The sequence below is a fragment of the Protopterus annectens genome, chromosome 11.part0, assembly GCF_019279795.1.
Source record: "Protopterus annectens isolate FY-2018-M chromosome 11.part0, PAN1.0, whole genome shotgun sequence".
NCBI lineage: Eukaryota > Metazoa > Chordata > Ceratodontiformes > Protopteridae > Protopterus > Protopterus annectens.
Window position 1 is genome coordinate 218,424,890 of NC_056745.1, and position 27,397 is coordinate 218,452,286.

Genomic DNA, 27,397 nt, shown 5'->3' on the forward strand with positions numbered 1-27,397 from the left:
ACACAGTATTGAAGCAGTTACTGTACTGTACAGTAGAATGGCCAAATGACATTGTGGCTCACTAGGGTCTAGGTAACAGTAGGAGGTCTGGCAGAGGTCTGAAAGTTCAGGAACGAGTGAAAACCATTCATGGGTGACGCCTATAGTACATAAATGTGAAGAGGCAAGTTTTTTGTATGGAATGCTCTACTGTGCTATATTGCAAAACAGTACAGTAGAACATTCCATGTGCATATTTTGACTTGCATACAAATTTAACTTAAGGTCAGACTAAAAAACTAATCTCGTCCTTAACCCCGGGGACTGCCTATAATCTCATATACATTGCCCTCAGAGTGCATTATGGGACAGATTTAGCTTCAGAAGAAAAGGAGGACTCATCAGGATATCTGCCCTCAGGAGGGCACTGAGGATTACAAGCAGAATAAAATTAGCAGTGACTACTTTTTTCTTGTGCATATAGATTTTCAATGTGTGGGAATTCAAGAAAAGATAAAAAAAATTTTTTTAATTTTTTTCCCATGTTTGGCCCTTTAAGCTTAAAAAAAGTTGGTGGGCTTTCCCTTCCTTTCACTCCAGTGCAAGGAAATAAAAGTTTTAAAAAGTACAAGCAGGTTTCTGGTACCTACACAATACTGGAACCATATTATAGGGAGAAAAAAAAATCAAAGGATTGAGTTAAAATGTAGGAGAGGGTGGAGTTTTCCTTTAAAAGAGCAATTTGAATAAGTACTGTATAGAAAACGGGGCTGTAACCCTACCACACTGATGAAGTTGGCCTGCTGTACGGGGGAGTAGTGTCCTGGAATTGTAAGGAAGTATCATTGTGGATTATTCCGAGAAGACTTTGGGATCTTCCTGTGAGGGATTCCAGAGGGTAGTAACTCTACTGGAAGGCATCAGGATGTATGGACTTTGATTCCTACTTATTCTCAGTGTGCTGAAAGGATTTACTAAAATCTTTTAATAGTAAATGCTGCCCTGTTTGAAGGGGTTCTGGGCCTTAAAACAAACTGAATGTGGTTTATTTCCCCTTTGTTTTGAAAGTTGCATTGGTACACTTATGCAAGAATGAGACTGCACCACTGGATCTTTGTAATCATGAAATAAAACAGCACTTTTTTTATCCTTGTACTTTTGATGCAGTAATGCACCACAATATATATATTGAAATATGTGAAGGTCTGTTGTTTATGTGATACATAAAATCATGAAATGTCTTGCTCTGTATGTTGGAATCTAAAAATATAGGTACATCTTGACACTTTGCCCAAGTCTAATGCAGTGCAGTCATTCTGTTATGAATTGCCTACAGTACAGTATTGTGGGACTCCAAGTTAAGCAGCTAAAATAATGTATAACTGAGACAGTATTTGGATATGCTGACTTGCTTTTCATGCTCAAGGGCTCTGCAGAGATAAGTTTGGCAACACCTCTGAAGTGTCTGTACACATTCCCTACATCCGCTCACATCAAGGTGTTTTTGATTTGTATAACATGGTTTAAAGATATTATGTCCTAATATACCCATTATTTCTGTTAAAATCCTCCTATATCTCTGCAGTTGCTGAACACTGTTGTCAAAAATCACAGAATCCTTTAAAAGGCTCTGCTGTTTGTTTATAGGATGTTTACAATTTATCTTCAGAGCCTCAGTATTAATGTCACTGTTCTGAGCAGAACATAAATCAGAGTAATCCAGTGATGTAAAACTGCAGATTGTAATGCAACTTTATGGGTTATACTTTACAGTCAAATCCCCATTATTCGGGACTTAAGCAACTGGCATTTGATTGGCTTGTATGCCAGCATACGAGCCAATCAAAAATCGCAAAGTGGAACCACTTCTACTCAATGTGGAACAGTTCCTCGTTGAGTAGAAGTGGCTCCGCTTTGAGATTTTTGATTGGCTTATATGCTGTTCCTAATTGAGCAGAAGAGGCTCCCCTTTGGAATTTTTGATTGGCTTGTATGCCGGCATATGAGCCAATCAAGAATGGCAAAGTGGAGCCTGTTCTGTTCAGTGCGGAACAGCGGGCTGTTCTGCATTGAACAGAAAAGGCTCTCCTTTGCGATTTTTGCTTGGCTCGTATGCTGGTATACGAGCCAATCAAAAATTGAAAAAACATATCTCAAGCAACCGGAACATACACTTAACTGGCATCTGCCAATCCCCACAGGTGCCAGTTAAGTGAGACTTTACTGTATTATACTTCTCTTGTCTCTTGTAAACTAAGATAGTGCAGCACCTTGAATATAGACAGCTTTGAAAACTGAAATAAACAAGTTGGACAAACAAATTAAGCATAGTGTGAGACAAGATCAAGAAAAATTTGAAGAAAATGTATATAAAGATATTGAGCATAATAGGAAACCATTTTATAGATAAGATATGGAGGGAGTAAAGACATACAAATTGATAAACTGTGTGTAGATTCTAAAATGTATTCTCAGACACAGTGGGTTATAGATATATTTACAAAATCTTGTGCAAAACAGTTTGGCTCTGCAAAGATGGTGATAAGTTGTTCTGGTGAAATCCAGGTAACGTCAGATACTGGAATCAAATTAGATAATATTGAAAAAGAACTATGCAAACTGGATCCAAACAAAGCACTGGGAGGAGATGGAATTAGTAATAATGACCTGAGAACACTTCAGCAAGAACGTAATAGTATCATTATGTCTATTACTTACTAGGTTATATAAATATGGAGAAATTCCTCAAGATTGGAGACATGCTCTTAATAAACCTGTCTTTAAGGAAAAGGGGAGTATGACAAATGCAGAGTCACATAGACCCTTAAGTCTACTTTCATGTTGTGGAAAATAATGGAGAAGGTAACAATGGATAAGTTATTGTCAGAACTGGAAAGGTTGGGACTTTTTCAAACCATATATCAGCATGCATATTTTGAAAATAGATATATAACCATCTGTAACATGATGTGTAAGAACATAATAGCTATAAATGAAAAATTGTGCTGTGATGTCATTTGTATAGATTTAACTTCATGATTTGACAGGGTCCTGCAGAAAACACTGATCAGTATATTAAAACAGCTAGTTATTGATTATCTTCTTGATAAGATGGATAGCTGCGTGGCTTACAAATAGGACAAGGCAAGTTATCATACAGCAATTGAACAGGTGAAATTCTTTGTTACAGTCAAGATGTCCCACAGGGCAGGGTGTCCTGCAGGGCTCTGTTCTAGTCCCTTACTTGTTTAGATTTTATCTTTCAAACTTACCTTTTTCATCTGAAGTGTTATACAGTCTGTATGCAGATGACCTGAAATTGGGTAAACTGCTTACATGTGTTACAGATGGGGCATATCTGCAAAAGAATTTAACTGAATTGATCATTTGGGCACAGGAGAATAATATGCTGATAAATACATAAAAAAAAACTAAGCATATGAGATTTGGGTGACATACATTGAAAGGTGAATATTTAATACAGTGCACAGTGATTGAAACTGTAGATTCATTTAAGGACCTTGGGTATAAGGGTGGATCCAGCATTGAGTTTTTCTAATCATATCAACCAATTGAGTAATGATAGTTACAGAACTATAGGTTGCATAAAAAGATTTATAAAATCTAGGAAATCAGTAATGATGAAGCCATTGTTTGTTAATTACGTTAGACCCAAACTTGAAAATGGAATAACAATTTGGAAATCTTATAAGGAAAGAAGCATGAGTAATCTGGAATGAGTACAGTGGAAATATATCAAGGGCATACATGGATGTGAAAATTTAAGTTATTATGAAAATACTAAAACATCTGAACTTGTACAGAGCCTGTTGTAGATATTTGAGAGCAGATCTTATTCAGGTATATAGGGCATTTAGAGAGAATCACCTCTGGAAATGTTTGGAGTTATCAAACAGTAGTAGAGAATCATTAGAGTGCCTAGGAAAAAGATTCTGTAGGAATGATAAGTGTGCTAAATCGTTCTCTGAGACAGCAGCTGATGCATGGAATAGACTACCAAATTACATTAAAGCAAGCACTAGTTTAGATATTTTTAAGAACAGCCTGGACACTTCATAACTGTTTTGGTATATTGGCAGGCTAGAAGGGCATTAATGCCTGTGCTTGATATATTTGTTTGTATGTATGTAAAAAAAAAAAATATTTGATCAATTGTGTAACTTTTTTTTAATAAGCCATTTTTGTAATCATAATTCACTATAAGATCAAGATATGCATACAGAGCTGTTTTCCTGCATAGTGCACTTTTTTAATTTCTCAAAGATTGAACATGCATAGACTGAATATATTGTACTTTAGGGAACAAAGTTTATCATGAGCGGAGAAGATGCAAGATCCAGTTAGTATTTTCTTTCATTCTTTATTTTTTCATCTTTTTTTTTATTCAAATAAGAACACAATTTTATTTTAATGAGGTTAATTTAGGTGGGCAGTGTGTGCTTTTTTGTGGGGATTGTGTGTGTTATATTGTTTGTGTACCCCAGTGGTCCTTTGTTTTTGTTTTGTTTTTTATTTATTTATGTTTGTTTCTGCAATGAATAGGAATGTGGTCCGTGTATGGTTATATACCTTTTCTTTTTCTTTTCTTATTTAAACTAAGTTTAGTGTTGGGTTTAGGTGGCAATTGTCTTAACTGGATTAGTGTATTTTTCAGGAGTTCTAAGTGTCTCTGCTTAATGTGTGCAGTGTAAAAACTTTGTTTGTTTTAGGAGAAGTTTATTAACTTTGATGTTTTAAGCCTGTATGTGAAGTTTTTGTGACGTATCTAAGTTGTAGATATTTTAAAATACTTGCACAGTATACCAGATGTTTTTTTTTTTTCCACATTTGGTGCTTGGAGTCTAAGGTGACATTAAACGTATGCATGCCTAAATGTATCTGTGTGTGTTTCCTATGTACTGATAGTCACTGCCATGATCATTGCTGAAAAGGGTGCTTGTGCCTGTTGACTTGCCCAGTTAGCAAATGAATAAACAAATACAATTCTGATTGCGATAAGAGACTTTGAAGAAAAACATACTTGTTTAGTTTGTGCTAGTTGCTTTTAAAGGTCTTCAAATAAAGGGGAAATAACTAGAAGCATGTAACGCCATAGAAACTGTTAAAGCAGTACTTCTGGCATTGTTTCTCAAAGTCCATTTGAATGAACAGCACAGACAATGAAACAGGGTTAGTTTTTAGTCATTTGTTTTTTTGTTCATATTGTAACATTTCAGAAAGTCTCAATGGGAAATTATTTGGTGATTGCTGAGAATATAGATTATCTGTCAGTTATTGGAAGGATTGAAGAATGTGGTTGTATCTTTTGATGGCTTTTTGAGTGTTTGAAGAAGGTGGCTTGGTTTTAAACCAAAGAAGTGGAAGGAAAGGCATTTTGGGACTAGGAAGCTGTAAATGTTTGAGGAAATGACTTTGAAGTCATCTGTACAAATTCCCTATATCCACCCGCAATAGCAGATTTAGGCCTTGGTGCAGGAGCACACCCTCCCCTTTGTTTTTTTGAAGCACTCTTACAGCGTGGTATAAAAAAATTGCTTTTTAACTGTTTCAGTTGAAATCAGAAAATCTACAACAAAAGTGGTACACAGTTGAGAGCGTACCTCATTTGTTTGTACATTTTCCGATTTCAAACCACAGAAGCTTTATTTTCCTTCAAGTATTTATTTTTCCGTCTTGCTTCACAAGTCATGATGGAACGCTCAGAGTATCCAGTCAGGTGATTTGAATACCCTGAGTTCCTGAGTGCCTCTTCTGATGTGTCCCCATCACGAGTACGAATCTACCGGACAGTGAGCCAGAGAGAAGCTTGTCTGAGGAACAGTTGAAGAAAAAAAAAAAAAAAAAGAGCACAAGGTACTTGGACAGCTACATGCTACACAACATTCTGGACTATTTCTGAGGCATTAACCCTGTCACTTATGATGTCATGTTAAACTATGTTACGGCACCTTGAAATCCCACTTTCTGTAAGTTTTTCGGTTGCCGTACTTAAAACTCCTGTAGCTCCGTTCTTGCTGGTTATTTGCAAGTTTGGTCGCTCCTATTGCCATAGCTGTTTGTCATGGAAATATTCCATTCCCTATGACATTTTGTTTTTGTTCCACATTATGAAGGACAGTGTTCCTTATTTTGTAGATTGAAGGTCGAGAGTTGTGATTGCTACTTGTATTTGTCTGCCAATTCATTCTCTTCCTAGTGAGATGAAAAGATGGCACAGTTTCTTAAGGAAAGTGTTTGCTTTTCCTTGGCAATTTAAATGACTTTTCTACATGTTTCAAAGCCTTAATACTAGCAACACATATGAGATGGCTGGTATTCAGTGTGGCTCGCAATTCCCATATTCATTCATTTAAACAGCTGCAGCTGTGCGGCTGTATCAGTGATTTTAACACTGGAGTGAAAGAACTGGGAATGGAAAAACAAGGACAGTTATAGCAAATTGAAAGATCTTTTTCTGTTCGAAGTGTAAGTAATGATGTATACAGCTCATGTAAGTTTTAAAGTGAGATATGGTGCAAGTGGAAAGTGAGCAAAAGTGTAATTTAGTTGTAAGGGACAAAAGAACAAAAATAACTTTGGTGGGAATACAAAAAAGGAGAGCAGAATATTTAATTCAGAAGTGAGAAACTGAGTTGACTGTAGGATTCTAGTATGTTGTGGCTAAATCTGGGGTAGCTGAGAAAATGAAACTTAGGAAGTCGTAAGGAAAGTCATTAAAGTTAGCACAGAAGGCAGTAAATGTAACTCATAGGCTGGGAAAATAATTTTAACAGTAAAAGTAACATGTCATTTAACATTTCAGTGTTCTGTACGTCATGTTTTAACTCTGTTAGCACAGTATTGGCTTTAATTAACTTGAGGTTGGGAGTTGGCATAATGGTTAAGTTATTTACCTCAAAAACACAAGGTTCAGGATTTCATAGGATCATAGGAGGTTCATAGGTTCATACTAGGCTATCTGCCCTAGGGCATTTATAAGCCTAGCCAGAGTGTGTTTGGCTTTCGCCACCCATTTTAAATTCATTTTGCTATGCCTTTTTTTGAGGTTAGTATACTGTTCCTCTGTCTAACAGTGACACAGAAGTGATAGCCGGGGTAAACCTACGATCTCCCATCCACTCATCAAGATTCCTCTTGAAGAGAGTCAATGTGGGACTCTGCCTAACCTGGACTGGGATTTTATTCCAGAGTGAAGGGAGCCTCTGGGTTATGAATCTGTCCCTCCAGCATGTCCTATTTATTTCAATGCTGAGGTTCAAGTCTCTCGAGCGCGTAGCTCGATGGGATTTGGATTTTCTGAGGTGCAGCATGTCCATTAATTCGGGTTGGACATGGTTTTATACGTCAGGCACAGATCGCCTCTGAGCAGGCGGTATGCCACTGAGTAGAGCTGGAGTTTCTTTAACCGGGCAGCATATGGCATCTGTTTGAGCCCTTTGATCCTCTTGGTGAGGTACTTTTGGGGTCTTTCCAGTTGCTGCAGGTGTCTGGTAAGGTACATCCCAAAAGGGGCATTGTACTCAATTATGGGCCTGATGAGGGATGAGTAAAGAGGCACGATGACCTCCCTGATCTAGATGTGAATCCCTTCATGATTAGGTGGGCTATATAAAATGTTTTTCTAACCACTTTGGCCACGTGGTTGTCAAATGAGAGATTGCTATCAACTTGGGTCCCCAGGTCCCTAATGACTTCTTCTGTACTTAATGGATTACCACCTATGTGGTAATTTGTGGGCACTTTGTTTTTGCCAAAGGGGATTACTATACACTTTTTGGCGTTTAGCTTGAGGCCATGGCTCTGGCACCAGTTGTCTGTTTCTATGAGGCCCTTTTGGAGGATGCTTGTGTCGGCTGGAGAGTTGATTATGGTGCCCAGTTTGCAGTCATCTGCAAACTTGGTCAGCCACAGTCCTTCCGTGTTGGCCTGTACCGCCGAGAAATATATACCGAACAAGAGAGGTCCCAGGACTGAGCCTTGTGGGACGCCACTTGTAACTGGTTTGGAGTCTGACATGGCTCCAGCAATTCTAACCATGTGGGTTCTGTCCTTGAGCCAGTTTGCAACCCATCTAGTGACATAGGGGTTTATATTTAAGCTGGTGAGCTTATCTATAATGCCCGAGTGGGGTATTGTATCGAAAGCTTTTGCGAGGTCCAGGTAGGCTGTGTGGACCACCTTCCCCTCGTCAATGACCTTGGTGACTGTTTCAAAGAAATCGACCAGGTTTAAGAGGCAGGATCTGCCCTTAACAAAGACAAACTGGGTAGGATCCAGTGTCTGTAGGTCCCCAATATCTTTATTTATGAGGTCCATGATGATCCTTTCCATAGCTTTGCAGACCAAGCTAGTCAGGCTTATGGGCGATAGTTTCCAGGATCCGTTGAGGCACCACCTTTGTGGAGAGGGACCACTGTTGCTGTACGCTACTCTTTGGGTACATATCCTGTAGTAAGGCTAAGATTGAACAGTAGTTTTATGTTTGGGTTTAGCTCTTCTTGGAGTTCATGTAGGACGCAGCCCGGGACACCATCTGGTCCCATTGATGCTGTGTTTTTGCTTTGGAGAGGGCGGCTCTTACCTGAGCATCTGAGATGTCAGGGGGGCAGCACTCTGTTGGGATAGATATTTGCCCTTTTGGTGGGGAGAGGGGGGAGAAGTTTGCACTGAACCTGTCAGCTAGGATGTTGGCAATGTCTGTGGGCTCGGTGTATTTTTTGTCATTTTGGACTAATTCTGAGCATATCTGGGAATTCCCACCCAGGTTCCTAACATAACTAAAGAAAGCCTTGTGATTATCCTTAGTGTCCTGTGCAATTTTTCTCTCGAAGCTGGCTTTAGACGATTTTATGAGTGCCCGTAGTTTTTTGCTAATACTGATCAGAGATGCCTTCCCTTTTTGGGATTTTGCTCTATCATGTAGTAGCTTCCTCCTCCTATTGATGGCTGGGGTCCACCAGACAGGACGTCTGCCTTTGGAGGATTGGGTCTTGGTTTTATTTGGGATTGCATGATCCATGCATTCCTGAAGGTGTTCATAGAATGCGTTTATAAAGGATTCTGCGGTCTGGGCCGTATTTTCCACAGGCCCGGGGGCTTTGAAGGATTTCGTCTTGGTTTTGAGGCGTGTGAAATTTGCTTTAGAGAACTTTTTCACTGTGGTTTTCTGGGCAGAGGGTGGGGTCGAGATGTGAATATCCAGTGAGATTAGTTTATGGTCTGATCTTACCAGTGAGGGATACACTTCTGGTCTGGAGCATAGTGTCCCCATGTTGGTGATGATCAGGTCCAGTATGTTTTCCCCTCCTGTGGGAGTGGTAACAAGTTGTTCCATAGCATTTGAGTTTATAAATTCTAGGAACCTTTGGGCTAGGGTGTTGGAGCTAGAGTAATGCTCCCAGTCTGTTTGGGTAGTTGAAGTCGCCCAATATAATGGTGTTTGGAGAGACCTTCATATTTTCCAGTATTCTCAGGAAGGCCAAGTGGGGTTCCTGTGTTTGGGAGGGTGGTCTGTAGCAGGCTATAAACTGGAAGGCAGTTTTACTCACAGTTGGTTGCACATGGATAGTCTCTGATGCTTCGTGCTGTGCCACCAACCTGGAGGTGTGGGTATCTTTGACGAATATTGATACTCCCCCTCCTTTTGTGGTTCGGTCCAAGTTTTGGGGCCGGAAAGCATGGTATGAGGTATAACCTGGTAGTGCTGGGGTGCTCTCGGGAGCCTTGAACCAGGTTTCTGTTACTGCACAGATATCGATGTTCTCCATGCTAAGGAGAGTTTCGAGTGCATGCATCTTGAGGTTTAGACTTCTGGCGTTGAGTAGCATTACTCTTAGTTTCTTATCCGTTGTGATACCTATGGAGGTGGGTTTGTCTTTTGAGCCTTGCCTAAAAAAGGCACTATGGGGGTAGCAAGAGCCTTTGCCAATATCCGAAAGCCCAGGGGTGACAGGTGCAAGCCATCCCTAGCGAAGCATCGTGGCTTGTCGAGCATGTCATCCCAGGCTGACAGGCATTGGATCCCCTTTGAATGACACCAACACTTAAGCCAATTGTTGAAAGTGATCATCTTGTCTTCATATTGTGGCATCATTCTTGGTGAGGGTAAGATGCTACTCAAGGTCAGGGTCATACCGGCCCTGGCTACATGCTCAGAGAGCTCCTCTATGTCTCTTTTCATGTAGTCCAGGGAGGGTACATCTCAGGTCATTCACACCAGCATGGACAATGACTGAGTCATATTTGTACTTTCCTTGGAGTGACCTGAGTGCTTGTGTTATGTGGCGGATCCTAGCGCCCGACAGGCAGCTCACCATGACCTTCTCCTTGTTCAGCCTGGTGAGCGGGACGTCAGTGTTCCTGACGATAGAGTCACCTATTACAAGTGTATCAGGTGTGTTGTTTAGCCTTAAGGGCTGTGACTGTTCAGCACACTGGCTTTGTGAGCTATGTGTTGCACGTGTTTTGTTTTGGGGTAGCGGTTGCTTGGGTGTCTGCTTTGGAGGTCTCTGCTGCTTAGGCAGATTTTTATTTAGAGCCTCCGAGTATGTTTTTGTGTGTTTATGTGTTTGGTTTGTTGTCGTGGTAGGTCTATGTGAGACTGGAATTGTAGTGAGTGTGGTTTCCTTCTCCTCCTGACTGGTTACGCCAGTACTGAGTTGAGAGAGCTTAGCCTCCAGTTTGGCTATATGGTTGCATCTCTCACATGTGTTGGAATTTGTTGGCAGGAGGAGAGGGTTGTCTGTGTACATGAGGCAGTTGTAACATTGCCTCAAGATTCCCAGATTCACCAGCTGGACCGGAGAGGAGATTGACAACTGACCTTTGGACATGCTAGAATAGTATTGGGAATTCCTTTGTAATTGAAAAAAAGGGCCAATGGGGAACAAGGTACTCAAGGGGAGTTTGTGGGGGTGTAGTGCTTTTAATTTTTTAGAGCTGACTTATATAATTGCTTTAGTGAGCAAGTGCCAGGTAACTTAAATGCAATGTGTTACAGGTAACTTAAATGCAAAAACGACAAACAGTAACTTTCTTTCAAGTGAAACAAGGAAATAAGTACAGTAAGCAATGCAGATATCACTAGGGATCCACAGAAGTGCTAAAAGGCCGCGTTTTAGGTGGAATTAGCGTTTCAGGGAAATAAACAAACAACAAGCATACAAATAAAGCTAGATTCAGCAGGCCTGGATCTAGTCTATGCTACAGCAAACAAGGTGTACCAATTTCAGTAAGAAACAGTTCGAATATGCAGGCACTATAAGCCTCTAACCAGAAATTCCCTGCTCAGAAGGGCAGAGTCCAGCCTCTCCTCCCACAAGAGTGCAGACCGCAATCCTTCTTAACGTAAAATAACTGGCCTGAAGCCCAAGTGCTTAAACCAGAACTAATACACTTTTAGAATAACAGACACTGAGCTCTCAATCAGCAGTTCCCAACTTAGAAGGATGTAAGCTACCTGTCCTGCCACCACAGTGCAGGCCACAAACCTTCCTAATGTAAAACAACTGGTCTGAAGCCATTTACTAAGGCCTTTTACAAACAAGCCTAGCCATGGTTTACCCTTGTTCCATCATAGACTTGAGAGAAATAGCCTGTATTAGCATGTGAATTTATGATCAGCACCAACTGCCCCTATTCAAGAGGGACATATATGAAACCCCCGGGATGAATTTATGGTTTCCTATCCAGCTGTCCAAGTTACAATTAAGTCATTGAGGAGCACTGTTTAACTTGCATTGGGAGTTTGTTCCAGAGGAGTAATAGCCTGAGGGAGATGTATCCGTCTCTCCAGCAAGTCCTGTTTATGTTGGAGGCTAGCTTAAGGTCTCTAGAGTTAATGAGTCTTGTCCTATACGATTTGCGGATGTGTAGCATTTCCATTAAGGCAGGGTCCGAGACCACTCTGTAAGGCCAGGCACAAGTCGACTCTAAGAAGTCTATACAGTACAGCGTATAATGACAGAGCCTTCAGTCTCTCCATATAGGTCATGTGATGAAGGCCTTGAATTTTCTTGGTGAGAAACCGCTGAGGTCTCTCCAACAGCAGCAGGTGTCTGATGAGGTACATATAGAAGGGAGGAATGAGTAGAGATGAGTTATAAACCTTCTTTTTGGATGCTGTTCCCTTGCTTATGAGATGGGCAACATAGAAGGCCTTCCTCACCACTGTGGATACATGATGATCGAAGTTAAGGCTGCTATCAGCCTGCGTTCCCAAGTCTCTCACCAGTGGGTTTGAACTTGGGGGGAGTATTTTTAATGTTGTAATTTGCCGGGACTTTACGTTTACTGAAGAGGATGATAATACATTTTTTTGTGTTAAGTTTAAGTCCGTGACTTTGGAACCAGTCATTTGTCTGCATAAGCCCTTTTTGTAGTACGGTGACCTTGTTTTGGGATTCATTGATTGCACCCAGTTTGCAGTCATCAGTGAATTTGGTAAGCCATAGGCCATCAATTTTCACCTGAACTTCTGAGAAATAGATTCCAAACAGAAGTGGACCCAGCACAGATTCTTGTGGAACACCACTAGTAACAGCTCTGCTGGTAGAGGTGGAATCCCCTACTTTGACTGTATGAGTTCTGTCGGTGAGCCAGTTAACTACCCATGTAATGACGTATGGGCGTATTCCCAGCTTCTGTCTTTTTTAATTTCTCTAAATCTTTTGAGTTTCTGATACCATGATAGGAATGGACCCCATTCCCAAGTCAACGTACAATTAAAGTTCATGAAATTAGTATTGTTTTAATCTTTGATTTCAGTCAGAAGTGCTCTTCATAGCACCTGCAATGTGCCCAGTAATGACTCCGGCAATTCATATGGAGTTTGCATGTATTGGTAACATATCTAAATATGATTGAAGATTCTTTTTTATAAGACACATTGCTCCTACTACTATTGGGACTGTCTGGGTATCTTTCTTTCACATTTCTGCCTGCAAATCCTGATATTTATGACTTTGTGTCTCTGTACAGAAGACACTGTAGTCACTGGGTGTATTGATTTCAGTGATGAATATTACTCTTGTCTTCTTTTCATGGACCAATATATCTGGTTTTATGTATATTTGGGTAAGCAAGCTTGAATACAAACTGAGATTACGTTACTGCATTCTTGTTTTGCAAAAACAGTTAATTATTTTGATCCTAGAATGGCCAAACCAGATGTTGTAGATTGGCAGTGGGCATTGAGGGCGTATGTAGATGAAATGACTGACCCAATGTTTAATTTTTGTAATTCTGGATTTGCAAAACTAATGTCTTTGGGTGAAGCAAGTTAGAAGAGAAGATGTGACTTTTTCTTTGCAAAAAAAATATATTAATGAAACTATTATTTTTAATCATGTCAGGGTCAAATTAGATACTTTAGGTAGAATATAGGTGTGGAGTTGGTCTGTGGATGAGATGATTGTCCCTTGTGTTTTGTTGTTTTAATTCCGGCTTTGAATTCTATCTTTGAAGGAGTAAAGTGTATTTGGATAAAGCAAGCAGGAGTACAATGTGTCACTACTGTTTATGTGAAAAATACATTAATGTAAGCAGACACTTTAGGTAGGCAGTGGGTATGGTAACTGTCCATGGATTAAATGATTGGCCCCTGCTGTTTGATGTTGTAATTCTAACTTTGAAGGACTGAGATGTATTTGAGTGAAACAACCTGGAAGACAAGTAGTGGTTACTGTTTCCGTGAAACAAAATGTACATTAATGCATTATTTTTTATGCTAAAAGGGTCAAACCAGATACTTCAAGTAGACAATGGGCATGGAGGCTATTTGTCGATAATAATGATTGGCGCTGAGCTGTTAGATGACATGTATGTGTTCTGCTGTGGAAAGCTGTTTGTGTTATCGAGTGACCTACATGTGGCCGAAAATTGAAGTATTGAGCCTCAGTTGCCCAAAGTTCAACGTGCTGACAGTCGGAGTTCCTCCATTGGAAATCAGTGTCTGTCACTTCTACCAGCAATGACCTTTTTGAGGGAAGTTTACCCTTCTTTGAGTTAGAGTGATCATGGAGTTGGTATATGCAAGTTTTGGGGTATAGAGGTCTTGCCCCTCACCTCTACATAATGGGGTGCAGGGGTCTTTCCCCTTGGAAAAACATTTAAAAAGCGTTTTCTTTGGTGGGTTTTGGCAAATACAGTTTGGGGATTCCAATCCTTGGAGCATTCAGTTTTTTCCTGTCATAATGGAAGTGTTATTTTTTGCACTAATTAAATGTTATCTTTATTGATTCAGCCCAAAGCATGTGCTTTTGGTTTATATTTGATACTGCATGACATTAAGGTTGATATTATGTTATATTTCTCTGTGATATTTTACTGTGATTTCATTTGTTTTCTTAACAACATATAACTGAATTGAAGTATTCATAGATTCAGAGACTGTTACTAGGCTAATGACTTGGGGGGGGGGGGGTTTATAAGCCTAGCCAAGTTTTCCAGAAAGAATAATGATGTCCTGCATCCAAATAGGACATTGAGGATCAGGCATTTGTAAGCTACCTCTGTCCATAAGGGACATGGATGCCAGGCCAGGTGCAAATTTCCTATTCCCCATCCAGTTGTCTATGTTGTGCTTAAATTGGGTAATAGACAAACTCAGTTTTACATGGATGGGAATCCTGTTCCATAGAAGGGTCAGTCTCTGGGACACGTATCTGTCTCTCCAACATGTTCTGTTTAAGTCACAGACAAAATTCAGGTTCCTAGACCTTGTATTTCTGGTACTCTTTGACTTGCGTGTATGTAGGAGATTCATAAGTGTGGTGTTTGTGGATGCCTTGTAAGCCAGGCATAGATCATCTCTCCGCAATCTCTAGGAGACGTAAGTAGAGGGAAAGGTCTTTAAGGTGCTCTGCCTGCTTTTTTTTTAAATTTTTTTCCCATAATATGTAGTTCCTTACATTTCTCTGTGTGTGTTTGCATAGTTATTCACTGGCTTTGCAGATATTCTTGTTTACTTACAAAGTTGCTTGCATTTGCTATGGTACTTGCTGCGGTGGTATTGCTTTTACTGGGATTCTTTGCTAGGCCATCATAATGCATATGCAAACTGTGTCATTATGGGAGAGTTCTGTGACTTGCCATGAGTAACCAGTAGCTGGTACTGTCTGTAAATTTGCTGTTTGCTAGGCAAGGGGTCACCTACCTCCACTACCACAACCAGAACATAGTGATGTGCAAAAGAATATATATATTGCTGTCTTTTCATATGTGCTGTCAGAGCATCTTAAAGATCTTTCCACAGCCCCTCCACAGCCAGTGTTCCACCCACCTCCACCCCACACTAGTGTATGTTCCAGACTGCACCCTCCCTTCTGGAAATTTCTGGATTTGCCAATGGTAGTCAACCGACTAGACTGCACCCCCCTCTTTTGCAGATTCCTAGATCCGCCACTGTCTGTTCAAAGGTGTTTCTGATTTTTGTCCTGTTTCAAATAATTCTGCCCAGGGTAATAAGGGGGTGGTTAGTAATGGTATACCCGCAGAGTATTGGGTAAATTGCATAGATGCTGTTTCAGAATGGACGCCAAGGCAGAAGTGGTTAGTAAGATGACATGCTGAAAAGGTGTTGGTATAGATACAAAGATATTGATGGAAGAAAACATGTAATCCGTCAAGCCTTTCGCACTGTTGCAGCTAACCGCTGTGCATTGCCATTGCCATAAACTTTCTCCATCAAATACCTTTAAGACCCTGTGGAATGTAAACAATATACTACTGACTTAGATTAAACATTGTAGGCACTTGCCATGCTGTCAGTGAAGTAGTAATTACTCAAGTTTATCTTAAACAGTTCTCCCTTCCAGCTATTATCAGTGTTACCTTTGCTGCCTTCCTTCAGCACTACCCCCTCCATGTGCCTCAAACAGTGTTTGACAGTACAGTATACAGGAAACAGGATCTGTCCAAGGAGCAAATCATTTAGCAGTCTACTGCTTTATTAATAATTCATTTCAAAAGCCACACCTCACTTCTGATCAGCCTACCATTTTCCATGTGCAAGAGAAAATTATAGCTTTCTAGGGATTTGACTGTAGGAGTAAGTGAAGTTGACATCATAGTGCCTTTGTTCTCTTTTTTTTTTCTGCATATTTTTCATATGATAGAATTATGTTTTTGCCATGTTTAGTACACGAGTAACACTAGCTTAGATTTTTGAAATTAACAGCAATAATTTATAGCATGTAAAACTTTTTTTATTATTGACCTTTTTTTTTTCTTTTTTGGCTAAGATTACCTGAAGAATCTGAAAGAGGATTCTGCAGATTACAAAGACACTCAAAGTAAGTTGTGTTTTGTAGTCTTGTTTCACCTAAGAGGAATTGTTTGCACTTGTTTTCATGCATTGTTTCTTATGCTGTTTTATGCATGTTATGTTTTTTAGGTGCCCTTGCTATTGTTATAGAAGTAGCTAACCATGCCAATGACATAATGAAGCAGGGAGTGAGTATATAATGCTCTACGTGTTTGAAATCAGGAATGCAGTAAATGAATAATCAGGTCTTCTCTGCATTTATTTTATTTTATTTTGTTTTTCTTTCTAGGATAATTTTCAGAAACTTATGCAGATTCAGTACAGCTTAAATGGGAGTCATGAAATTGTACAGCCAGGAAGGGTAAACATTTTTGAAATATACGCTTTATTACAGTTGTCAGATTTTTTCCTTTGGTATTCAACCCAGTAGCCCTTTTTAGGAAGGTAGCCTAAACACTTAACTGATGTCAGATGGAGCTTAATAACAGATCTGATTTGTTTGTAGGGGAAACTGTGAGCATCACATTATCTAGTTGACTACCATTGATATGCTGCTCTGCAAGTTATTATGCTGCGTGAAAATAACAGTCAAGAAGTGTGATGTGCATATGATTGATCATGTTTTTGCAGTGAGAAAAAGTCTAGAAAAATGTGAGTATCAAAATGAACTAAACTGCATCCATTTTCTTCCAAGCCCACCTGCCTATTTTCATTTTAGAGACTTGCAGGTTATGTAAGTATGGTTGGCAAGTGTTCACCTCATCTTATAATAATATCGTGTAGGCCCACTGGACACACAGCCCCTTTTCAGTGGCTACCCAGGAGCAGTGTCTAGTTAAGTGACTTGGCAAGGTCACACAGTAGATGAGGCCGGTGGGAATCAAATCCTGTACCACAGGTTCCACAGCTGACAGACATATAACCCTCAGTAGTTATGCTTGGGATATGTGATGGACAGTTTTCTCACCAAACCTGACTGATGGTGGCTTTATATAGAAATATTTATTCCTGGATTTCTGAGTGCAGGTTCAGCAAGCCCCTGTAAGAGTCTTTGTTATTAACATCTGTTTATGCAAAGTTTTTCTCTACAGGCCACTGCTGAAAAGTGCCCATTTTGGGACCAGTAGGCTATCCTAGTAAACAGACTCTGGTTTAAAAACATGTTGTTGCCTTAATTGGAATCTGGGTGTCTACTGTGACTGTTTCTCCAGCAGCATTTCCCACCATCTGCAAATCACAGTTAAAGTCTGCTATATTATCCTTTTTCAGACTCCCTCACCCGTCACTGTATGTGAAGCACAAAAAAAAAGTTACATTTGCCTCCTGTGATTGCTAGAACTCCTCTGCTATTAAATACCCTTATGTTTAAAATTAAGCTACAAAACTGCTTACCTTTATGAGAAAGCTTTTCTACTTAACTCCCAGATATTCCTGAAAAATTGCAACAGTGATACCCTCTCAATGAATAAGATCCTCTTTTTTAGCTTAGCAGTAAAGGAGGGAATATCCTCTGAACATGGCTCAGATAGCTGTAACCACTTAACTTGTGATGTCCATAACAAATATAAGAAGATTTCAGAACTAAACTAAGGAATCATGTCTTCGTCTGGAATGAATGCAGATGTTTGAGATGATGGCTATGCAGTAAACATGATGTTCCTTATTTACCTCTCAACATTTTGCAGTTTACTCTGGGAAGTATTATTTTACTGTGTTAAGGCAAATATTTGAATTATGATTTTACCCTGTAGTGATAAATGTAATCTGTTTATTGCTGTTGCTGTATGTAAGTTTTGTATTATCTGTCTTTTGATTCTATATGAAACTTGTGCCATGGTTGAAAAGGGTTAAATGACCAATGCACCTACTTAAACAGGTAAGTAAAATACCCTAGTGGTACCTAGTTTTTAGCTATTCACACAGTTCAGATCTCTTCATGATGTCTGTGATAGTGAAGGTCCCTGCATTCAAAGCCTAAGGCTCCTAGAAAATCCAAATTTCACTAAAGTTGCTGCAAATCCAGGACATAATTACTGAGGCAGTCTTCTTTAGTTCCCTACAGATCACAGGGCTCTAGCTGAATGACCATTGAAATCAAAATCTACAATAAAACAGCAGCACACATCAAATTATTTACATTAAGTATTCCCCCCCAACAAACACACACACTCTGCCTAAAACACACACACACACACACACACACACACACACACACACACACACACACACACACACACACACACACACACAAAACTAAGCATATTTATTGAAGGGCAAGCCTTTTGCACCATGGTACCCTCTGCTTCTTGTGTATAACAGCTCTTTATGATTGTGCAAATGCCCAGAAAGGAGAACAGTTAATTGGTCTGTTTACAGTGTAGTGCCATTGGCATGCAGGGCTAAAGTCCTGAATGGCATCCAGATAACCTGAGATTAGGTTGGGTCTGGGTGCCTGACCTTGTAGCAGGGAAGATGAGGTTACCCATCCTGGAAGATGGGGATGGGTCCTGTCTGGTTTGTGCTGACCCAGTCACTGCTGGACGGCAGAGACAGGGACAGACAGGTGGGTATTGGTGCAGGGGAGACATAGTCATGGCTATCCGAGCTGATGATGGTAGCCATTGTTGGACATGCAAAGAGCATGCATGACATGAGCTAATAGAGGGGTATAGGCAGGCCTTTCAGTGATAGGTGTCCATGTCACTACGCAGTGGGAGGAGTTTGGGTGTCATACAAAAGTAGATATTCTTCTTAAGTCCTGCCAAGGATATGACAGCCAGGCAGCTTCATAGGTTGGTACTAGGCTATCAGCCCTAGGGCCTATACAAGCCTAGCCATAACAATTCCCTGGCTATTTCTTCCTTCCAAAGTTTCAGGGCACCTTCCACATGTCCACACTGTTAAGCAGTTCAAGCTGAGCTTGACTAAAAGGCAGGTTTGTGTGCAAAGCCCTTCAGAGCTTATGCTGAAGAGTCCACTCATTTCAGAATTGGATGGTAGGCTTGTGCTTTTCTTTGCTCAGCAGATGTTACCTTTGGGGAAAAACTCTATTTTTTTACATTGTGTTGATATTTTATTATGTTCCTCTTCTGGAAAGTTATTTTAAAACTAAGTGTGTTGTTATTTAACAGACTGACTCGAGACTAACGTACTTGTAAACCGAACACTCTTTTTCTGTCAATTTAAAAGTACTGTAAACTAACTGAAAACATATTTTCTGTGAAAAAAATGTTTATTTTTTCCACTGTGGGGTTTCCATAGTGTTTTAAAGTGTTTTTTTTATTGCATTTATTTTTCCTGTCAAAAAAGTAACTTTTGTGGACTGGTAGTTTTACTCGCATTTGCTGTTTGTCTTTCCCAGGAAATAGGCACCATTTTCAGCATTACTATGGGACAGACTCCTGGTCCCACATTTGGTCTGTCTAGCCACAAAAAGAAAAAGTTAAGCAGACAACCTTGGCCACCACAGCTGGCTAGGAGTTTGCCTCAGCCACAGGTGTGTTTTGAGAGACTTTACTTTGGCCACTTCTTCTACTCAGACCACTCATCTTTTACTATGGATCCTTCTGGTGTAGCACCTACAGCCACTATGGACTGGGGCTTAGCCACATTCTCTGCTGCTGTTGGAGTCCCATCAGTGGGCAAGGGAGAGCCACTCTTGCCAGTCCTGGGAGAGGGAACAGGAAAGGTTTACTGTGCCCATCCCTGGGAAAGCAGCTGCTGCCATTAGTAACATGGTTGGCACCATCTGTCGTGTCAAAAAATAAACTGAAAACCAAACGTGTGTCTACTCTTCCTCAACTTTCTTCAGATAGGAGTAGTTTACTGGGACTGGCTCAGGATTTAATTCAGGCTGTTGATCCTTCTTGTAAAGTAGTTTTGGATATCTCTTTTCTTGAAGAGATTAAATATTTGAATCTGATCAGGAAGATGATTTAGGGTTTTGCCCTCAGATTTCTGATTCAGACTCAGAGGAGAGCTCAGTTTCTTATTCTCCCTGTGAGGATGTCCCTTTCTCTGAGACTAGTGCTAGAATGTCTCAGTGTTTTCATTTCTCAGTTCCTCAGGAAATACTATGTTGTTACAGAAGGATTTTCCAGAACCTACACCCATTCATCTTGTCCTGTCTGCTTTAGAAGGATGTATGTCTTATTGCCTGCAATTTTCCTGCAAGCCTGACAGCTGTCCCAAAAAACAGTATATAGGATGTATAAAATTCGTCAGTATTTTAAATTTTTATACACTATTCCCAAACTTGATCTTGCAACTATAGCCTTAGTTGGCTCCACTGCTGCTAAGCATGTAGTTAATTCCAGCTGCATGCTGATCAGCAACTTAATGTCAGCTCTCCAATGTGAAAACAGAAACTGAGAGAGAGAGGCAGCAATATTATAAACTTGAGTAACAATCAGATGTTCATCGTGTTACCCTGCTGCAGTCATCACACTTGAGTTATCCTGCTGTCAGGCGGTCCCGCAGTCAGCCTGAATTCCAAAGTCTTGGTCTGGTGTCGGTTGCTGTTGCTTCTTCCCTGACGTCAGTGCGCCAGGGGTATATAAGAGGCATCCAACGCCATTTTCTCCAGTCTTTCTTGCCACGCGGTGCCCGAAGCAGAGGCAGTTTGCAAGTGCCGGTTGGCCGACACCTGAGATTTTCGATTCGAATTTCAGTCCAAAGTCTTCAATAAAGCTAAGTACCCTGTTGGGGAACCTTTTCTTGCCTCAGTCCGATGTCAGAAAACGTTAACAATTGCATTTCTTGTGGGAAGCAAATACCTCATAAGGACTTCCATTCCTTTTGTATTCCTTGCCTAGGCCCAGACCACGACGTCACACGTTGTCGGTTTTGTGCTAGGTTTAATAAACGAACTATCAAACGCCGATGTTCTTCATCTCACATTGCTGCAGTCCTTACACTTGGGTAGTCCGCTGTCCTCGGTCGGCCCGAATATCAAAGTATAAGGCTGACGTTGGTCAAGGCGCATTTGACTGACATCAGGACATCAGGGTACAAATGCGCATGACCGACGTCATATCCTCAGTCTTTTTTGCCGCATGGTCCGATGCAGAAGCAGCATTGCAAGTGCCGGTTGGCGTTCTGAAATTTTTCGATTTCGGAGTTTCAGACCGAGTCAAAGTTGGCTAAGTACCCCGTTGGGGAATATTTTAGTTTTTACTTGCCTCAGTGGTTTACCGGATGTCAGAAAAAGTGAATAATTGTATTTCTTGTGGGAAACAGATACCGCATAGAGACTATCATACTTTGTGTATTCCTTGTTTAGGGCCTGAGCACGACGTTGTGGGTATCGCTCTTGTGCTAGATTCAATAAGCGCACTATAAAGAGAAGGTTAGATTGTGCCAGGTTAGTCTTCGGGAAGCGGTGCAATTATAAAATGCCGTCGGATGCTCCGACGCCCGCTTCTTCGAAGAAGCGCAAGGACAAAGCAGTTAAGCCTAGGTTAGAAGAACCGTCCGTACTGGATGCCGGTTCTTTAGAGGTGTCGGTGGAGCCGGTGGTTCCACCGGAGGTTTCTGAGGGATCAGAATTTATCTGACCATGTTAAAACAAGGATTTTAGATGCTCCTTTACAATCTGATGTGTTGTTTGGTTCTCCTGTTGAGGCAGTTTTAAAGAAAATGGAAGACAAGGCTAAGTCTATGCAGACTGTTAAAGATTTTTTGCAGGTTCAGCCTCCAAAGTTTAGTAGAAATTGGCCTACTAAAGGGTGGACGTATCCTTCTTATGATTCCCAGTCTAGGGGAAGATCTAGACGTGGTAGTGGCAGAGCTCAGGGCTCTTTCAGGCCTAGAACAGGGAGTTCTCCTGCACAGTCTTCGGGTGAGGGCAGGGGTCAGTCCTTTCAAACAGACCCAATGACCTACCTTTTCAGCTGCCAGAGCCTTCGCCTGGCAGCACCTTTGGGAGGAAGGTTGGCACTTTTCAAAGAAAATTGGAGTTTAATTACCCAAGACAGATGGGTATTGGATATCATACACCACGGTTACAGGTTTTATTTCCATACCTTGCCTCCTTTCAAAGGCATGCCAGACGTTCCTCCTCAACAAAGAATAGAGGCTCACAAGCAAATTTCTCTGTTACTCCAAATAGGGGCCATACAGCCGGTCCCTATGCCAGAAGTGGGCCTAGGATTTTATTCTCGCCTGTTCCTAGTACCAAAGAAAGGGAACACGTGGAGACCAATTTTGGACTTATCTATCCTCAACACTTATCTGGACATTCCCAAGTTCAAAATGTTGACGTTACAGCAGCTTTTACCTCTGCTGGGCAAAGATCATTGGATGGTAACTTTGGATCTCAAGGAGGCTTATCTTCATGTTCCTATCAGACTGAGTTGCAGGAAGTATCTGTGCTTTCGAGCTGGGACTTCTCATTATCAGTTCTCTGCATTGCCCTTTGGCTTATCTACTGCGCCCAGAGTGTTCACGAAAGTTCTGGCTCCAGTGATAGCTTTCCTCAGGTTAAAAGGAATACAGATCTATCCTTATTTGGACGATTGCCTGATTCTGGCTCAAGGAAGGGACGAGCTTCTTCATCATTTGGATTATGTGATAGCAGTGCTAAGATGCCTGGGGTATTCTGTGAACGAAATAAAGTCCAGTCTAGTACCCTCTCAAGACATGTGCTTTCTGGGTGTGAGACTGAATACAGCATCCCAGATGGCCTTTTGACCCCGGACAAACAAAAGAATCTTTCCCTTTACTTTCATCAGTTGTCTCATCAGTCCAGGCTGACTGCAAGGACAGTCCTTCAAGCCTTGGGGTTCATGGCATCTTGTATTCTGGTGCTTCCCAATGCCAAACTGCATATGAGGAAGCTACAATGGTATCTCAAAATGTATGGACACAGCACTGCCAGGATTTGGACACTGTCATTCAAATAATACCTTGCATTCAAAAGGAATTGTGGTGGGCTCAGGAATGTCACCTAAACAAGGGACTCTCTGTGACCCGGCCAGAGGCGAGTCAGATTCTAACGACAGATGCCTCAGACAAAGCTTGGGAGCTCATCTGAATGGAAAGTGGATACAAGACAAGTGGCCAGACTACAACATCTACATATCAACTTGAAAGAGATGTTAGCAGTCCAGTTTGCATTAATAGCTTTCAAGGATTTACTTCTTCCAGGGCAGGTGTTGATTCTAACAGACAACACAACTGTCATGTGGTACATCAACAAGCAAGGCGGAACACATTCTTATCCTCTATGCAGGCAAGCAATGATTTTGTGGGAGACTGCTCTCAGTTTACAGCTAAATCTTCAGGCAAGGTTTCTGCCGGAGCACAGAACTCCTTAGCAGATGTGTTGAGCAGACAAATTATGGATCCCCACGAGTGGAAATTGGATCCTCATGTATTTCAGAAATTGACAGTGTCATGGGGAACTTCAGACATAGATCTGTTCGCTTCTCCACTAAACCACCAGCTGCCAAAGTTTTGCACAAAAAGGTTTCATCCCACAGCTTGGAAAGTGGATGCTCTTTCTTTCAATTGGAGCAGTCTTCATGTGTATGCCTTTCCGCCTCTGCCTCTCCTCCCAAAGGTACTACTAAAGGCCAGACAAGACAAGCCAAGGATGATTTTGATAGCTCCAGATTGGCCTCGACAGCATTGGTACCCATTACTGAGAAGCCTGGCACGGAAGCCTCCATGGCCTTTGCCTTCGATTCCACACCTGTTGTCTCAGGAGGACAGTCATTTGCTCAATGTCAAGCTTCACTCTCTGCACCTAACAGCCTGGCATATTCTGTTTTGAACCATAGTGGGCCTCCACTTCCACAGCAAGTTTTGAATGTTATTTTGGAAGCTAGAAGGCCTAGTACAAGGAAAGTGTACGCAGATAAATGGAAGAGATTTTTATTTTGGAGTGCAGCAAAGGATTTTGATGTTTCTGAGCCTAATTTAAGTGTGGCTCTTCAATATCTTACTGAGTTACTGGACAAAGGTTTGTCCTTCTCTTCTATTAAGGTTCATGCTGCAGCAATTTCGCTCACTATGATTGTGACCCACCATTGTTTTCTCATCCTTTGTTCAAGCAATTTCTTAGAGGGCAAAGAATATAAGACCCCCGAAGAGCTCCTACTCCTGCTTGGGATCTCAATTTTGTGTTGGAGAAACTCACTCTACAACCTTTTGAACCTGCAGCTACTACTGAATTAAAGTTTTATCATGGAAGACTGCTTTTTGTTGGCTATTACCTCTGCAAGAAGGGTTTCTGAGTTACAGGCCCTTATGGCGGTTGAGCCTTTCTTAATTTTCCATAAGGATAGGGTATCTTTACGCACTAATCCTTCCTTTATGCCTAAAGTGGTTTCTAGTGTGGCTTTAAACCAAACTATTCATTTGCCTACTTTTTATGCAAATCTCCAAAATAAAGGGGAAAAGATTTTGCACACTTTAGATGTACACAGGCAGTTGCGATATTATTTGGACAGAACTAAAGGGTTCAGGCAGTCTCAGCAGTTATTTGTTTCTTTTGCTTTGAGTTCTCAGGGCAAGCCTGTGTCAAAACAAACTATTTCTAAGTGGATTGGGTTTTGCATTGCTTTCTGTTATTCCCATCATGGCAAGGAGATTCCAGCTGGGATTAGGCCTCATTCCACTAGGGCTACTGCCACTTGACAGCTTTTTGAGGGGTGGCAACTAAGGATATTTTGGAGGCAGCTACTTGGAGTTCAGTGCATACTTTCTCTAGGCATTATCACCTACCACTTTACTCTAAATCCAGGGCTGGTTTTGCCACTGCTGTTTTGCAGGGCATTTTGGCAGCTCCTGCTTCCTTATAGTTTGGCCATCCTCCCTTACCTCTGCTTTGGGATTCTACCCAAGTGTAAGGACTGCAGCAATGTGAGATGAAGAACATAGTACAGTTTTGTACCTACCATAAATGTAGATGTTCAAGATCCACATTGCTGCAGTCCAATTCTCCTCCCTCCTTCCCCTCTGTAGTTAGAGGCGGTTGTGTGGGTTGGGTTGTCAATATGTTGTATATTGTATATATTGTACATATTTTTAGGGCTAGGATGGTTGGTTGTTTGTTTGCTGTCTTTTGGTTTTGACCTTTATTTTTAGGGTCTTCTGACATCTGGGGCAAGAAAAGACTGAGGATATGACGTCGGTCATGCGCATTTGTACCCTGACGACCTGATGTCAGTCAAATGCGCCTTGACCGACGTCAGCCTTATACTTTGATATTCGGGCCGACCGAGGACAGCGGACTACCCAAGTGTAAGGACTGCAGCAATGTGGATCTTCGAACATCTACATTTATGGTAGGTACAAAACTGTACTTTTTGACTTTGCACAACATTACTTTGGTAGGAAATTTAAGTATATCATGCCGTCGGAGCAGCCGACGACCGGCATACATAAAAAAAACGCAAGGATAAGGACAGGCAGCCTAAGAACAAGCCAGACTCCGAGGCCTCTGCTGGGCCTGTCGCCAGTTCTCCGGTTTTCAGTGAGGTGAAAACGCAGCCCCTGACGACCGCAGAACTGGAACCCCAGACAGCTGTGGATTCTCAAGCAGAGTCTACTAGGCCGACGCAGCCATCTTCCGACACTGGAGCAGAAGTAGACCCCGGTGCAGTGGAAACACCTTCGGTTGCAGAAGGCGTCTTCAGACCGACTACACTCACCATTAAATGTTATGCTAAGCTTAAAACTCCTTTAAAACCTAAGAAGACTGTACATCAGTCTACAGTTCAAGGCCCCATGCCTAAGAAACAGATGCTTAAGATTGCTGAAGATTTGATTACCCTAATCAGGGGTTCCCATCCCCCTCCTGATAAAAGGCCAAGACAAGAGGAGGATTATGCTTCCTCTGACCAGGTTTCAATTTCCTCAGATTCTTCTGAGGAACAGGATTACACTTTTCCACCTTATGAAGACTCTGATGCTGAAGACTCTATTCCCCTCAGCATTTCCCCCTGAAGACTACTCCTTTGGGGAAACTTTACATACCATGAGGGAACATTTCCACTGGGAAGGCCAGGACTACTGTGATTCTAAGAAAAGGCTCAGAGAGTTCCTTTTACTACCCCAGCACAGACCTCTTGCTATCCCTCCAGTTTTAGATATTGTGGATGATCTTTAGTTGGAGTCTAGTTTAAATCCAGACTCTCTACCTCCTGCTTCAGCCAAACCAGACAGATACTATAGAGTACCTGACTCACACAGCTTCCTTTATAAAAGCCCTGTGGCTGACCCAGAAACAATTTCCCAGGGTCCTAAGGGAGCTAAAGCTTCTATGGCTAAAAATCCTGTGCCCTCTAAAAGGGATTACAGAGCCCTAGATAGATGGGGAAAGAAAATATACACCTCAGCAACTCTGGCTATGAGAGCATTAAATTGTCAGTTTCACATGGTGAAATATCAGCAATTCCTAATGTCTCAATTAAAACAAAAAATGAGCACACATTCTGAACAGTCTGAATTCAAGGAAATGCAGGGTCTGTTGCATGCAGCTGAAGTGGGCAAACATACTTTACAATGTGGATTTGATTCATTGGAAGCTTCCTGTAGAGCAGCTGTTACTGGCTCTGTCATACGTAGACATGCTTGGTTAAAAGAACAAACCCTTCCTGATCATGTTAAAGCAAAATTATTGGATGCACCTTTACAGCAGGATGTATTATTTGGTGTCAGAGCAGAAGAGGTTTTAAAGAAAATGGAGGATAAGGCAAAGTCTATGCAGACGGTCAATGATTTTTTGCAGGTACAACCCCCTCGTTTCAGCAGAAATTGGCCAACAAAAAAATGATCCTTTCCAGCTTCTGACAGATCACAGAGGGGCAAATACAGACACCCAAGGGGCAGAGGTCAGTCACAAGGCCCTTACAAACTTTGCCAATGAGGTACTGCTACCCAGAAAGGAAGAGAAGACAGGCCCCAAGCTAGCAGAAGACAAACACAATGACTCAATCCTCAAACTACCAAGCAAATCTCTCCTGGCAGCTCCCTTGGGAGGAAAATTAGCATTTTTTGCAGACAACTGGCACATCATCACAAAAGACAAATGGGTCCTAAACATCGTCTCTCAAGGATACAGATTCCACTTTCATACCTTACCAAGGATAAAAGGAATGCCAAACCTGTCACCAAATCAATGGGCAG

General features: G+C 41.3%; 1 protein-coding gene across 1 annotated transcript in view; it reads left to right on the forward strand.

Moving 5' to 3' along the window:
- Positions 1-27,397, forward strand: part of FGD6 (FYVE, RhoGEF and PH domain containing 6) — a 1,320,563-nt gene that overhangs the window by 604,819 nt on the left and 688,347 nt on the right. The window contains exons 8-10 of the mRNA XM_044087187.1: positions 16,242-16,292; positions 16,394-16,452; positions 16,554-16,625. Coding sequence (XP_043943122.1) covers positions 16,242-16,292; positions 16,394-16,452; positions 16,554-16,625 — 182 coding nt within the window. The remainder of the gene's footprint in view (positions 1-16,241; positions 16,293-16,393; positions 16,453-16,553; positions 16,626-27,397) is intronic.